This window comes from Eubalaena glacialis, chromosome 2 (assembly GCF_028564815.1).
Source record: "Eubalaena glacialis isolate mEubGla1 chromosome 2, mEubGla1.1.hap2.+ XY, whole genome shotgun sequence".
Taxonomy (NCBI): domain Eukaryota; kingdom Metazoa; phylum Chordata; class Mammalia; order Artiodactyla; family Balaenidae; genus Eubalaena; species Eubalaena glacialis.
The window spans coordinates 34,072,248-34,086,365 of record NC_083717.1 but is presented as its reverse complement, the minus strand read 5'-3'; the positions used below and the strand labels follow the sequence as shown (position 1 = coordinate 34,086,365).

Genomic DNA, 14,118 nt, shown 5'->3' with positions numbered 1-14,118 from the left:
TCTTGGGTGGTCAGCCCATCCCAGTCTGTCCAGAGTATGAAGAGGTCAGGAGGGAGATGTGTTCTAGGGTGATGGGACCCTTCCCCCACCCCACTATGCCAGTGAGGACAAGGAGCGGAGAAGTGGGGGACAGGGCATTACATACTGGACTGCACTTAGGGGCAGGACCAGGGCAGAAAGTCTAGCAAATAGGGAGGCATGGCGAGAAGGACAGTCACAACACGACAGGAGGGAAAAGCCTGGAGTCCAGCAGGGTGGGGGAGGGACTGTCCCTGTGGCTGATGTACTTCTTCCCAGGGCTGTAAGGAGCACAGGCAGGACCGCGACATTCCCAGCACTGAGCCTGGGAGGAGGAATACTGGAGCGGGGACAGCTTGTGATCCCCACATGCACAGAAGAGCCCCGGTAACACCAGCCTGCCTGCTTTCATAAGCACATTTGGTTATTTGTTCCCCAAGTTTTCCCTGCCCAGCTGGAAAGATGCCCTTCACTTCTGAACCCTGGGCCATGTTCCGCGCCCCCGTGAAAAACAATTACAGGGAGCAAAGTCACCGCTGAGCCAGTGTGTACCATGTGCCAGGTCCCATCCCAAAAGGTGTTAAATAGAACCATCTAATCCACAATGCAACCAAATGAGGTGCACCACTGTACATGTGAGGAGGCAGTGGCAACGAGAGGGTAACCAGCCAGCCCACGAGCCACGGTCACCACGTCCGCCGTGGCCTGCCTCGAGCCCGGGGGGCAGTGTTCTGCTCAGCTCTGAATCCTGAGCACACAGCACAGTCAGTGCTCAATGAAGAAGTCACCGCATTTTACAGATGGGAAAACTGAGGCCTTTGCCTGTACTGTCCCCTAGTAGATGGTGTTCACATCGTCACCACTAACACAGTACAGGAGTCTGGGTTTTTAAATACTTGTAGCAAGATGACCCAGCATGAGCTACTGGGGTGACCCGAACATTTCCTACCTCTCTGGTTCCTTTGGGTCTTTGACGCAAAGGAAGGGCGAGCGGGGAGGGAAAGAAGGACCAAGGGAGAGAGGGAGGAAGGGAGGAAGGACAAATGGAAGAAAGGAGGAGAAGATGGAGGAGGAGGAGAAAGAGACAGAGGCAGAAAGAAAGAAGGGAGGAGGGGGTAGAGGGAAGGGAGGAGGAGGATTCTCAGACCTTGGGGAAAACTCAGCAAGTTTCTGCAGGCAAATTATGCACCCAAAATATCTGATTTTTAAGTCACTAGGTCTTTCTTTATGAGTCACAGTAAAATGCAAACTTGTTTTTAAGTGGACTATAGAAAAAACAGCAGAGGACTTCCCTGGTGGTCCAGTGGCTAAGACTCCACGCTTCCAATGCAGGGGGCCCGGGTTGGATCCCTGGTCGGGAGCTAAGATCCCACATGTAGTGCAGCCAAAAAAAAAAAAGCAGCAGCAAATTCACTTCCTAAAGTAAACACAAATACACATCTAAACCTGGATATGCACCAGCCACAAAGAGCAAGACAAATCATACACTAATTACTGTTTGAACAAAGATCTGATTGTTAATTGCAGTGTGTTTCAGGCATTCCACATGAGTAACTTACCTGAAAAGCTTTCCAATCTGTACGTCAGGAAAGTTGGTAATTAAACACTTCAACTTCCTATTGACTTTATTAGAGATATGATAATCCTTACACAGTTAGATTATAATTATTTTATTTTTCAAGTGAAGTTGATATTCAGTTAGGAAAGTGTTATCCTTACAGTCTTTAAAAAAAAAAACAAAAACCCTGAGACCTGCACTCGACAAGGAGCATCTGAAGCTGCCTATATATGGTGTATAGAACCCAAAGAGGTTTGCCAAGCACGTAGGGAATGGCACGTGGAACCACTAATCATCTTTCCTTAGCTTTATCTGCACAGGACCTTGACTTCATCAACTCAGAGACTCGCTTTTAAGTAATGCCTGCTAAAAGCAGCCTTGTGATATAACATCACTTGGGGGGGGGCTCTTGATAAAAATTTTAAAAGCAAAATCCCAACGTAATCGTGAGGCAACATCAAACAAAACCAAATTGAGGGATATTTTATAAAGGGACTGGCCTGTACTCAGCAAAAATGTTACAGCCATGAAAGGGAAAAAAACAAACAAAAAAAGACAGCAATTATTCCAGAATTAAAGGAGACTAAGGGACATCATAACTTGTAATCCTGGTTTAAACCTGGAGCCAAAAAAAAATGGTTTTGGCTATGAAGAACAATTGGTAAAATACGAATAAGGTCTGTGGCTTAGATGATACTGTTATATTAATGCCAACTTCCTGATTTTTAAACATTTTAAAAAATATTTATTGGGCTTCCCTGGTGGCGCAGTGGTTGAGAATCTGCCTGCCAATGCAGGGGACACGGGTTCGAGCCCTGGTCTGGGAAGATCCCACATGCCGCGGAGCAACTGGGCCCGTGAGCCACAACTACTGAGCCTGCGCGTCTGGAGCCTGTGCTCTGCAACAAGAGAGGCCGCGATAGTGGGAGGCCCACGCACCGCGATGAAGAGTGGCCCCCGCTTGCCGCAACTAGAGAAAGCCCTCGCACAGACACGAAGACCCAACACAGCCATAAATAAATAAATAAATAAATAAATAAATAAATTTAAATTAAAAAAGAAAAGAGAAAACTTAAAAAAATTTTTTTATTTATTTATTTATTTTGGCTGCGCTGGGTCTTAGTTGCGGCACACGGGATCTTTGCTGCAGCATGCAGGATCGTTTTGGTTGTGGCATGCAGACTTCTTAGTTGTGGCATGCATGCGGGATCTAGTTCCCCGACCAGGGATCGAACCCAGGCCCCCTGTATTGGGGAGCGCTGAGTCTTACCCACTGGACCACCAGGGAAGTCCCACTAACTTCCTGATTTTGATCATACATTGTAGCTCTGTAGGAGGATGTGCTTATTCTTAGGAACACACATTGAAGTATTTAGAATTAAAAGGGGCATCGTGTCTGCCATGTATTCTCAAATTGTTCAGGAAAATAAAGAGAGAGAAAAACTGAAGAAATTGATTAAGCAAAGGTGGTGAATGTTAACACTTGAGGAATCTAGATGATGGGAATACAGGAGTTCTGTGTACTATTCTTGCAACTTTTCTGTAAGCCTGAAATTACTTCAGCATAAAAAGTTACTAAAAACAAAAAAGGAACCTTGTAGTGGTCATGATGCTTCTCACTGGTTCGCAATTTGGGGGACTTGGAGACCAATCCATTCATTCATTCATTCAGTAATATTTATTAAGCACCTATTATGTGGCAGGCCTCATTCAAGCCACTGGGGATACCGTAGTGAAAAAAGAAAATCCCAACTCTAAAAGGGAAATGAAGCAACTTGAGGTTTCTGGCAAATCCCCACTTGGATGCCTTGAACTCACGATGTCTTCAACTCAACATGTCCAAGACCAAGTCTGTCATCTCCCTGCCACCTCCACCAAAATACCCCAAAATACCAGGACCTCATCAACGTTCGCCGTCTTGGGAAATGGCACCCTACCCTTCCCGTGACTGAACTGGGAACCTAGCCACTGCCGCCTCTATCAGCTCAATCTGATCCATCATCTGGTCCTGTTGGCTTTACCTCCTAAATATCTCACCTGCTTCTCTCCATGTCCACTGCCACGTGGAGCAGGCCTCGGTGGTCCCCTCCCTGGATGGGGAGGATGGATGCCCTCACCCGGCCGGCCTGATTCAGCAGCCAGAGAGATCTTTTCAAAATCCACCTCCCAGTACATCACAGCCCTGCTCACAACACTTCAATGGCTTCCTGTTGCATTTGGACACAAAGACACCTTTTTTTCCCCTAATACTTACTTAAATAATACCCTTGTTCATGTGACTGTTTAATAAACGGCCGACTCTCCCCACAGTGAGCTCCATGGGGGCGGGGACCACGCCTGGCTTTGCACACCACTGTGAGCACAGAGTTGGCATTCAATTAATATTTGTTTAATTAGGTGGATAAGCAATTAAAATAATTAATGTCGGGCTTGGACCAGTGAATGGAGTGTGGTGCCATTCACTGCCACAGGGGACCTGGGGGAGGGGGACGTGGAGGAGGTGCTGGCTTTGCAAAATGTGAGGGAGACGTGGACAAGACGCTGGGCAGGCAGCGGAAAATACAGACCTGTGGTCTGTGAGGCTGACTTCAGGAAAAGGTACGTACTCTGGTGCTAAATCGAGCTGTGTGCCCCTGAGCCACTCCTGTAACACACTCTCTCTCTGCCCTTCAGGAGGAGCTGGGGGGGTGGGGGTCACATTCGCTCCTGCCCTCTAACAAGCCGCCAGTCATTTGCATAAAACTGTCCTGCCTCTGCCTGCTGTGGAGACTGGCTGAACACACGTGTGGCCAACCTACTTCGCTCAGCATCTCTCTACACGCCAGCCCCAGCACTGGGCACCTCACCCTTTGTGCAGGGGTGGCAGAGGGGTGCCCGGGGAAGGCTGGCTGAAACAAATTAGAAGTTTTCTGGTGTGAAATGCTTTCAAAGAGCGAGAACACAGCTGTGATCCTTGATCACATTCATTCATTTCATCCTTTCTGGGACTTGGAATCCATCAAGCATATCAAATTATGGCAAATGAGTCCAGACTCTGCCTCGTTTTAAACTTGCTGATGTGAAAGAAACATCAATGCTGTTCTAAAAATAATAATAAAAAATTCGGGCAGTTCTGTTATTTCACATTTAAATGAACTTCCATTATGGATATCATAATTTTCTGAGAAGTACCATCTTGTTTCTAAAGCCACCATGTTTTCGTACTCTGAAGTGGTGGTCTCGGGGGCCAGCCCCTTCGTTTCTGCCAGCTGTGTACCCCATGGAACTCCTGGGTTCCTTTCCCAGTTGCCACTGCCCAGAGGCTTACGAGAAGTCCTGTCCGCATAGACCGGGGTTTCTCAACCTGGCACTGGTGACATTTGGGGCTGGGTCATTCTTTGTTGTGGGAGCTGCCCTGTGCACTGCAGCGTGTTTAGCAGCAGCCCTGGCCTCCACCCCCAAGATGCCACCTCCCACCCTACCTCCCCACCCACCCCTGATGCTGTAACAACCAGGAATGTCTCCCAGTCGATAAGCAGTGTGGACACATCTCTGGCTCCCCTGTGCCAGGGTTCTTAGATGCTCTGCCACTTGGCTCAGTCAGAGTCTCCAAGAGAAGAAAGAGAATAGCATTTGATGACAGCTATGAATGAAATAAATGGGGGCAAAATGAACTTTGCTGCTTGCTGTTGCCTCAAAGTCTGGAACCCAGCTCATCTATTGATGTCTGTAAGGAGCAACCATGTGGCTCTCCTGATAAATAATCAATCATTTATCGATTCCAGTGGATTTTCCTTAACTGCTGTTAGGGCAACTTGGCAGGCCAGACAGAAACAGGCGGGAAGTTGCATTTCTCAACAGGCAGAGAGCCTCTGATGGTCACGAGTAGGTCACTGTAGGGCCCCCAGGAGTGCCCTGTGTACGGAAGACCACCCTCCTCTCCTCTGGTCCCTCACTCGGCTACCAGCAAGGTACTCCACTGACCTGGCTCCCGGAAAGCTCTGAATCCACCCACTGAGCTTGGTTTTGGCTTGGGCCAACCCGCCGGGGTGCTCTTCACCCTGGACACAGCACCCCAGAATTGTCCCAGGCTGCCAACACCCAAGCCTTTCCTTTTGCTACCTGAGCCTGGGTGCAGAGGTGCCCAGTGCCACCTGCAGCTGGTCTCTATTTTTTTAGAGTTGTGGAAGAAAAGCAGGGATCATCAAAACCAAAAGCAAACACATTTACCCTCCGTTATTAAAACCTCCTGAATCTGCATCTGAAGCGGCAGTAACTACCACGACTTGTCTAATGCCACAGAAGGCAGGCAGGAAGGACAACACCTTACCGCACCCTGTGCTCTCTGAGCCTGGGGGCTGGTCAGCCAGGTGGTCTGGTGGGGGATGGATAGTTCAAACCAAGGAGGATGTGCGGACAACAGACAGGGATCAAAGGTTTCCAGGACAGTTATAGCACATGTGTTTGGGAAGGCCACGTGAAAGAAGGGAACGGGTAAGGGCAGGGCTGGGGTGCAGACAGAAGCCGGGGGGGGGCAGAGGGGAGCCTGGCGGGGGCTGCAGGGCCCTGCCCAGAACAGGAAGCAAAGCATCTGAGCTCATGTCCTGTTATTCCATGTATGCCCTAGGGACCCCAGGTGAGTCTCTGAACCCCTTTGAGCCTCTGGTTTAACCTCTGTGGAAAGCAATATAAAATAAAAACATACCAACCCACTTGACTATTTAATTCCACTTCTAGCAGTTACCCTAAGGAAAAAAGTCATGTAATTATATATTTACATACAGGGATGTACACTACAATGTTGTGTATAATTCTGACAAATGGAAAAGCACACCAAATATTACATGCCTAAATATGAGACTAAGTCAAAAAATTATGACGAGGCCATAAATCAGAACACTTCAGTATCTCTGGTAAGATACACTGTTCCTATTAATGAAGGTGGAAAAAAATGCTATGTTCTGAACAATTCTATTTTGTGTTGATTTATGACATTTTTTAAAAAGTCTGTAACAACGTATGCAAAAATCTTAATAGTGGGTAGTAGAACTATCTTGGCACTTATGTATAGTTTCCAAATTTTTCATAATCCACACGTATCTTTCTTGTTGTGTTCAGGAGGAAAAGTGATTATGGGGAAGAAAGAAGCCAACTCCTCAGCGGGGGCTAGGAGAAGACCCCTCCCAGGCTCTGCTTAGCTGCTCTCACAACACAACTGGAGCAGTAAAAGATGCCCCATGTTACTGTACAATGTACAAGAGCAGGAATTACCTACTTGTGAACATTTTTGCTTTTTTGTGGATTTCCCTGAAAAATGTTCCAATTGTTACAGTCAGTCTTGAAAGCCACGCAGGTTCTGCTTATCTGCAAAGGGTCTCGCTTCCAACTCCAGGGCCTGTGGCCCCTCAGTGCTGCCTTCCTGGGACCCGTGTCAGCCCCTCTGGGGGGGCAGTTGGATGGAGAGCCAGCCCGGGGGACCTTATCTGTAACTGCTGGTGATTACACAAGCCACAGCAACAGTTTCGCACACAGAGCAGACGGCCCAAAAGGGGAGGACCTTTGTGGGACTTTCACAGGGAATCTGGTGGGGATATGGGTCTTCCACCACTACCAGCTGGTCTCCAGGCTACTACCAGTCTGCCCTGCCCTCCTTCTGGGGAGAAGGATAATATTTGTGTTTCCAAGGCCTTATTATAAAGTCTAGAGGCACTGGTGTGGGGACAGATTATTCTGGTAGGATTTTCAGATCAAAATCAGTTCCCACCAATAAAAATCAGAATGCAGATTAGACAGCACTGGTGTATTTGGTTTCAGAGACCCACAAATACAGTGCACATGCTTTCTTTTCTTCAAGGTGGGCATTTCAAGGCAGCCACATACAAAACTGTAATGCAATTGTCTGGCGTCCAGACATTCACTCATCAGCAAACCTCCCTGCATGCCTGCTGTACAGGAGGCAATATGGTGGATGCTGGGGCCACCTCAGTGACAGATGCCTTCTCTGTCCTCAGGGGGCTCCCAGACCTGCAGGAGACACAGGCATGGATCAAACATCTAGGTGATTTACTGTTTCATTCCGCATGAGAGGAAGAGCTCCAACCCAGGTCCACCCTGCAGGGCCCTGGCGGAATGCATTACAGGCACACTTTATCTGGATAAAGGGATCAGGAGAGCTTTCTCCAATGGAGTAAGAATTCAAGCTGAGGCCATAAGGAAACAAAAGGAGTGGGATGGGGAAATGGTTAGGTGTGGGGAGGGGGTGGGAGAGAGGAGGAAGGGACAGGTGAGCAGTTTATCATCCCAAGAAGAGGAACACAGCACAAGCAAAGGCCCTCAAGCAGGAAAGGGCTTGACTAGAAGTGGGAGTCAATTTTTATTCACTGAACAAGAAGTTCTGTGTGTGAAACTAGTCCATCAGCCTGGCCTGCATGGCTCCTACCCGCTTCTGCGTGAAAGCCTCCTTGGCTTCTCACACAGCATGTTCCATTCCTGGGCAACTCTACTGGACGCTCCTTTCCTAAGGACAGCCTAGCACAAAGCTGACACTGTGAGTGGAGCAATGGTTCTGGAAAAGATACAGACATGATTTCTCCATGCATCTTGGTGAATCTCAGCACAGGCCGACGATGAAGCAGTAATGGAGGCATTGCTGGGGAACTGAGGGGATTTGGTCCAAGCGTTCCACTCTCCTTGATCTCACTTTCCCCAAGGAAAGCATTTAGAGAAGCTGCTCTTTACTTATTTCTCCAGCCCAGATCCCTCGGGCCCACACGGCCCTCGGTCTCCCCAGCGGCTCCACCTCTGTGTCTCCTGGGCACCTGCACCCAACCGTCTAATGCAGGAGCCTCGAGCACGCCCCACGGCCAGGTGTCCCTCACTATCTTCCCACCACCTCCCACCACCCGGCTGTCAGGACAGAAAGCTGGGACTCATCCGTGACTCTTCCTTCCCCCTCAGCACCTTCTCCCAACCCCGTACCCTACAGTTATGGCGCTACCCGCAAAAAAGAGGTGCTGCAGGCGCCCTGCCCGACTGCAAGGATGGCCGAGGATATAACTGGTGCCCCTGGAGCTGCTCGGCATGGCGTCCTGGCCCCCAAATATATCTCAACTCCATCTCCTTCTCTCCACGCCCACTGCTACCCCCCGTCCACGTCAGCAACATCTAACCGGACCCTTGCTTCTCCGCTGGCCTCCTTCCAGTCTGCTCTCCAGACAGCAGCCACTGCGGGTGGGATCACGTGCCTCCACTGCTCAAGACCCATCTAGCTCTCTATTGCTCTTAGAATCGAACCTCAACCCCCTACCCCCATCCGTGCCTCTCCATGAGCGGTCTCCCAGACCCCCGTCGCCCCTGCTCACCCACAGTCCTCCGGCCACCCTGGCCTGTTCTGGCTCCTCGAACCAGCCCAGCTCTTCCCAACCTCAAGCTAGCGCAGCTCCCCGTAACTGACACATACTAGTTGCTTAATAAATACTGACTGAGGAATAAATAAATCTCTTTTTTAGATATCACTCCTATCTTTTGACAGGTGCTAAAAGGCTGTTGGTTCATCACTGGGCTCCCTGGCACATGCCTAAAGGGCAAACTCTGTATCGTTTTTTACTGGAAAAAGAGACCATATGTTTTATGTACAGGTGGTGAGGCAGCAAAAATGACTTTTTCTTAATGCACGGTATTTTACTGTTTCTAAATGCAATCTTCTCAAACATCACTGAAATGGAGGAGCATTTTACGATTGATAGTACGTCAGAATTGAATTGGCAGCAGTTTTTTCTTGGAAGCACATAAAATAATGATGTATCTTGCAATCAAGAGACTTCTAGAAAGCACGAAATGCAGTGTGTAAAGACATTGGACATGTATGTTCAGCTACTTTGGGCGTTCCACCTCTAGCTGAGGCAGTGCTGCTGGGCAGCTTGCAATCACAGCAAGCATCTCTCCAAAGCTCTAACTCTACCCCATCATTCTTGGGGGTCCATCTGGGTCCCCCTGAGAGCACTGAGAAGACAACCACTTGACGGTTCCCCAGACTTTCACAAATCCACCCACCCCCACCTCTCTGTGACCCTTCCTAAATTCTCTATAGGCCAAACTCTCTCTTTTTGAGAGGCCCAGTTTCAGAAGCTACCTCCCTACAAAGCTTCCTCTCATGATACATACACACCTAGTCAAGTTCATTTCATTCCACCTTTTGTTATAAACCTGGTCTATTGATGTCTCCCCTATTAGACTCAGAACTCCCAGAGATTGAGGAATGGATGTTCACATTGCCCTCCGCCCTGCACAGTGTTTGGTAGGTCAAAGGTGTTCAATATGTTTGTTGAACCGACCCAAATATCCCTCCATCTAAGGCAATTTGCGCCAAAAATCTTCTGCACTATACAATCAATTCCAAACTAAAATGCCAGAGACCAGAAACCTGGAGGGAAAAAAAAATCTAATAGTTGATTTCAGAAAAAAGTAGAAATTCTAAATCTCTTAAAACATACCTCTGAAGTTTAAAAAATGTGCAAGCTTTATTAACACTCTGCAAATACTCATTTCTGAGTGTGCTCCAATAATGCATAATGCCTAATGATCACTGGTCTGAATTTGAACCTGATTCCCTCATGCTTAAGTTACAAAAGATTAAGGTGGAAACAATGGAGTTGGAAAAACAGTCCCCTTCCGAACTGTGCCATTTCAGCTGCACATACCCTTTCATGCATGAAACTAATTCAAACCTTCGTTATTGCATACAAATCAGAAATGCTTAAATATCACCCAAAGGAAGTGAAACAAATAATACATATATACGGAACAGAAGATTCTAGAGTTCCATTCTCTAGTCTAGAGGACATAAGTTCTTCCTATCTAGAAAGAATAGAGAAAATCAGCCACTACCATAATATCAGCAACCAAGGTAGGGACTGCAATGACCTAGAAATAGGGAGGGGTCAGAGGCCCCAGGAGATGGGAACCAGACCAGGAGTACTGTGGCAGATGCCATGAGAAGAACGTCTGGAAGCCAAACCCTTCCTTCTCCAAAGACCACTCCTCCCCCAGAGTAACTGGTAGAATCTGAAAACCCAAACAGGGGAGCTGGAAGGGGCAGGTTAGAGGTCTGAACCTGGCTCAGATCACCTGAGTACATGAGAGCAGGAAGATTCCAACTTCATCTGTCATTACCTAGACCCCAGAGTGCCCCTGCCGTACATCACAGACAAGCATCATTGCAAATGGGTCCGCTGGTGTGCAGTGGTCAGCTGCAGAAAAAGGAACAAGTGGTGGGGAAGTGATGGCCTGTCACCTTTGTACCCTGGACACAGATTAGCAGCAGAAATAAACCTCGGTGCCTCCCAGTCCATTTGCCTGTGTCCACTGAGCTCTTATTCTTTGCAAAGCAACAACATCTGGGGAGAGGGGGGAGGTGGGAGAAGGAGGAGGAGGCATTCAATGAAGCATCACATGACTCATGGCTCTGAGAGGTGGACTCTGGGTGTCCAGCTCGGGCACCTTGCCTCTCTTGGTTGTAAATTGCCAGGAAAATCTGAAACCTCTCTCTGGGCTCTAAACCTTTAGCTGTATCCCTTGAAACTACACCCTTTCCCCAAAGAAGTTCGAGATTCACACGGTGAGAGAACAACCTGCCCCGCAGATCTGAGGGTTACTGCGGAGGACCACTCAAAGAACAGACGGGTGGGTAAGAGAAAAGGCGACCCCCTCAAGGAGTTTTCCCTTGAGAAGGTCTCACCATGCTCAAGATCTCTGGCATCTCTGCGAACAGAGAAAAGGCACAGACATCACTGTCCATCAAGCAAGCCAAATTATTTTATTATTTTTCAAATAATAAAAACAACCCCCTGCACTTGCTTGATTCAAGTGTCCCACAGTCCAAGGCACACGCATTTGTGTGCTCAGCACCGCCAAGCCCAGCAGCTGCCCCGTATTTATTCCATTAAGCTCACGGAACAATGTAATGGACAAAGCGCCTTAAACAGAGATGTAATGGTATGTACATATATGTGCATATGTGTAAACGTATATATATATATAATGTACATTGCCTCTGATTTTATTCCTATTTCCAATATAAACCTATATTGGACTAAAATATCCTCATTTAACTTCCTTTGCTTTTTCTAATGTCATAACATTTAAATCGATCAAGTTGCTATTGATTTTTAAGCAGCTGAACAGGTTGAAAAGGCAGGCTTCGGTCGCAAGCAAACTGGCACAGCTGTTTTCAAACTCAGCGCTCTGGACAGGGAACTCATCTGTTCTTCCAAGACTCCCTACTTTGCTAATGCAACCTCCGTCCTTGGAACTACTGAGGCTCCTCACCTCGGTGTCTCCATGGACACCCCACCTCAGTGTCTCCTAGGCCTCCCCCTTTACCCTTACCCCCAATCTAAGCAGTGCAAGTCTGAGCTCCTCCACCTGCCCAATGATGCTGTCCTTCCTCTTTCTGTTCCAAGCCAGTGCAGCTAAGTCTCACCTCCCCAGCACCTGCCTCATTTTGACCCCACCTCCCTGCCTCCAGTCTTGCTCCCTCCTTTCCATGGTACCTCAACTTAGCTGACAAATTAATCTTCCACAAGTACTGTGACCATGTGGCTACCCTATTCAATACGATAGAGAACTCTCTCATAATGTGTAGGGCGAGAGTCCATACTCCTTAGCCTGTCCTTCAAAGCCCTCTAAAGCCTGGCCACCGCCAAACCAGTCTGTGTGGTATTCCGCTGCTCCCTCTTATACCCCTAAAGTTCCAACCACCCACTGGCATCTACACATGCTCAGAGTAAGTCCACCATAGCTCACGCCATCCCTTGTACCTGCAAGTCGCTTCAGCACCCGGCTCTGTGTATTCAAACCTTCCAGTTCTTCAAACTCCGGTTTTAAAATGTCCAACCTCCGAAAGCCTTCCCTTACCACTTTAGATGGAAGGAATCCTTCACTTCTAAGTTGGATGACACATTTTTTTTCTTTGCTAGGCATTGTGGGTGTTCACCCTCCCACCCACTCCACGACCTCCCTCTACGGGGAATTCCCTGACGGCTGGCCTCTCTCTTACTCTCCCTGCATCCTCCACAGGGATCTAGCACCATGCCATGGCCATAGCAGTCACCGCACAGCACCCAAAACTTTGTAGCAGTCTGTCTAGGTGTCCCCCTTTCCATTCTCGGACACCCTCAGGCTGTCCTATTCACAAGGTAGGGCATTTTCCCAACTAAAACAGAATTTCCCTGCTACAGTTCCGAAGCAGGTCAATACTCCCACCTGATCATGAACTCTTCCCATTTTTTGAAATCTGCCCAATGAGCACAGTTGTCATAGATGGCACCCTGAGAACAGGTCAGCCTTAGAAAGCAGAGGATGTTGAACCGGCCTGGGCTTCTCCACGCTGCGTTTCTACAGACTGTGTGTGTGTGTGTGTGTGTGTGTGTGTGTGTGTGTGTGTGTGTGTGTGTGTGTGTGTATGTGTGTGTGTGTGTGTGTGTCTCCGTCCATTAAAGATCAGGATACAAAGGAGCTAGTCGCAAAGGGCTCAAAGGACCAGCACTTGGGGAGCGGGGCGGGCAGGGGAGCATCCGGGGAGTTCCACCCTGTTGAATCCTGGCTCCAAACTTTTCCCTCGGTCAGCGCGGTACCCTCCTACCCGCCCCGACCGGCTGACGCCTGATGCCACAGGGGCCGCGACAGGAAGAGAAAAAGGCGTTGGAGGGGGAAGGCAAAGCTGGGTATTTTCGGAACTTAAGGGGATCCTGGACTGGCCCTTTTGGTTCCCAGGGATGCGAGGCCAGCGTCCGCCGCCCGCGGGTGGGAGCTGGCGCATCCCGGAAACCGGGATGGGGCAGAGATTGGGATGAAGATGCAGCTGCTGGTGCTGATGCTGAGGCCGCCGCGCAGAATGACAGCCGCTCCCCCGACCCTGCCCCAGGGGGTGTCGAGCGCCCGGCTCCGCGCTCCCGGGGGCGCTCGGCGCGCCCAGTCCCTCCGGCCCCGGGCAGGGCCTGCGGGCTGCGATGGGGCCCGCGGCCACTACTCACCCGGAGGGTTGACCGCCGCCGGGGTTGCCATCTTGCTCGGAAGGCTCGGCGCGCGCCGGGCGGGGACGAGGAGGGGCGACGCGGGGCCGGGCGCCCCACCCGGGGCAGGCGAGGCCGGCGCAGGCCCAGGCGCCGCCGCCGCCGCCACCGCCACCACTGCCACACAAAGGACGGCGCGGGCGGGCGCTGCCTCCGCGCTCTCCCGCCGCCGCGGCCGCCCGCCGCCCCCGCCTTTATCGCCTCCGCCCCCTCCTCGGCCTCCTCCTCCGGCTTCAGCCTTTGTCACGCGGCGGGGGGCGCCGGGCCGCGGCTCCCCCGGCCAGGCCGCAGCACCGCGAGACTTGGGGCAGCGGGCGGGGGGTGGACCCCCGAGTCTGGGGCCGCCCCCTCGGGCCCGCGCAGGTGCCCAGGCTCGGGCCGGAGGCGCGCCCCCTCCCTTCTCGCTGGGTCCGGGTCTCCCCCACCCCCGGGTGTCCGGGACGCATCACGGAGGGGCGCTGTCCCCAGGCCAGAGGGCCGGGGCGGAGAGGG

At 50.2% G+C, this 14,118-nt stretch overlaps 1 protein-coding gene across 6 annotated transcripts in view; it reads right to left on the bottom strand.

Moving 5' to 3' along the window:
• Positions 1-13,907, bottom strand: part of ARNT2 (aryl hydrocarbon receptor nuclear translocator 2) — a 198,052-nt gene extending 184,145 nt beyond the window's left edge. For 4 of the 6 annotated variants that reach the window (XM_061179803.1, XM_061179801.1, XM_061179806.1 and 1 more), the window contains exon 1: positions 12,373-12,550. In XM_061179803.1, coding sequence (XP_061035786.1) covers positions 12,373-12,535 — 163 coding nt within the window. In that variant the 5' untranslated portion in view covers positions 12,536-12,550. Of the gene's footprint in view, positions 1-12,372; positions 12,551-13,587 lie in introns of those variants that run through there. The other 2 variants (XM_061179804.1, XM_061179805.1) reach the window with 2 other exon arrangements.
• Positions 13,908-14,118: the final 211 nt, after the last annotated feature.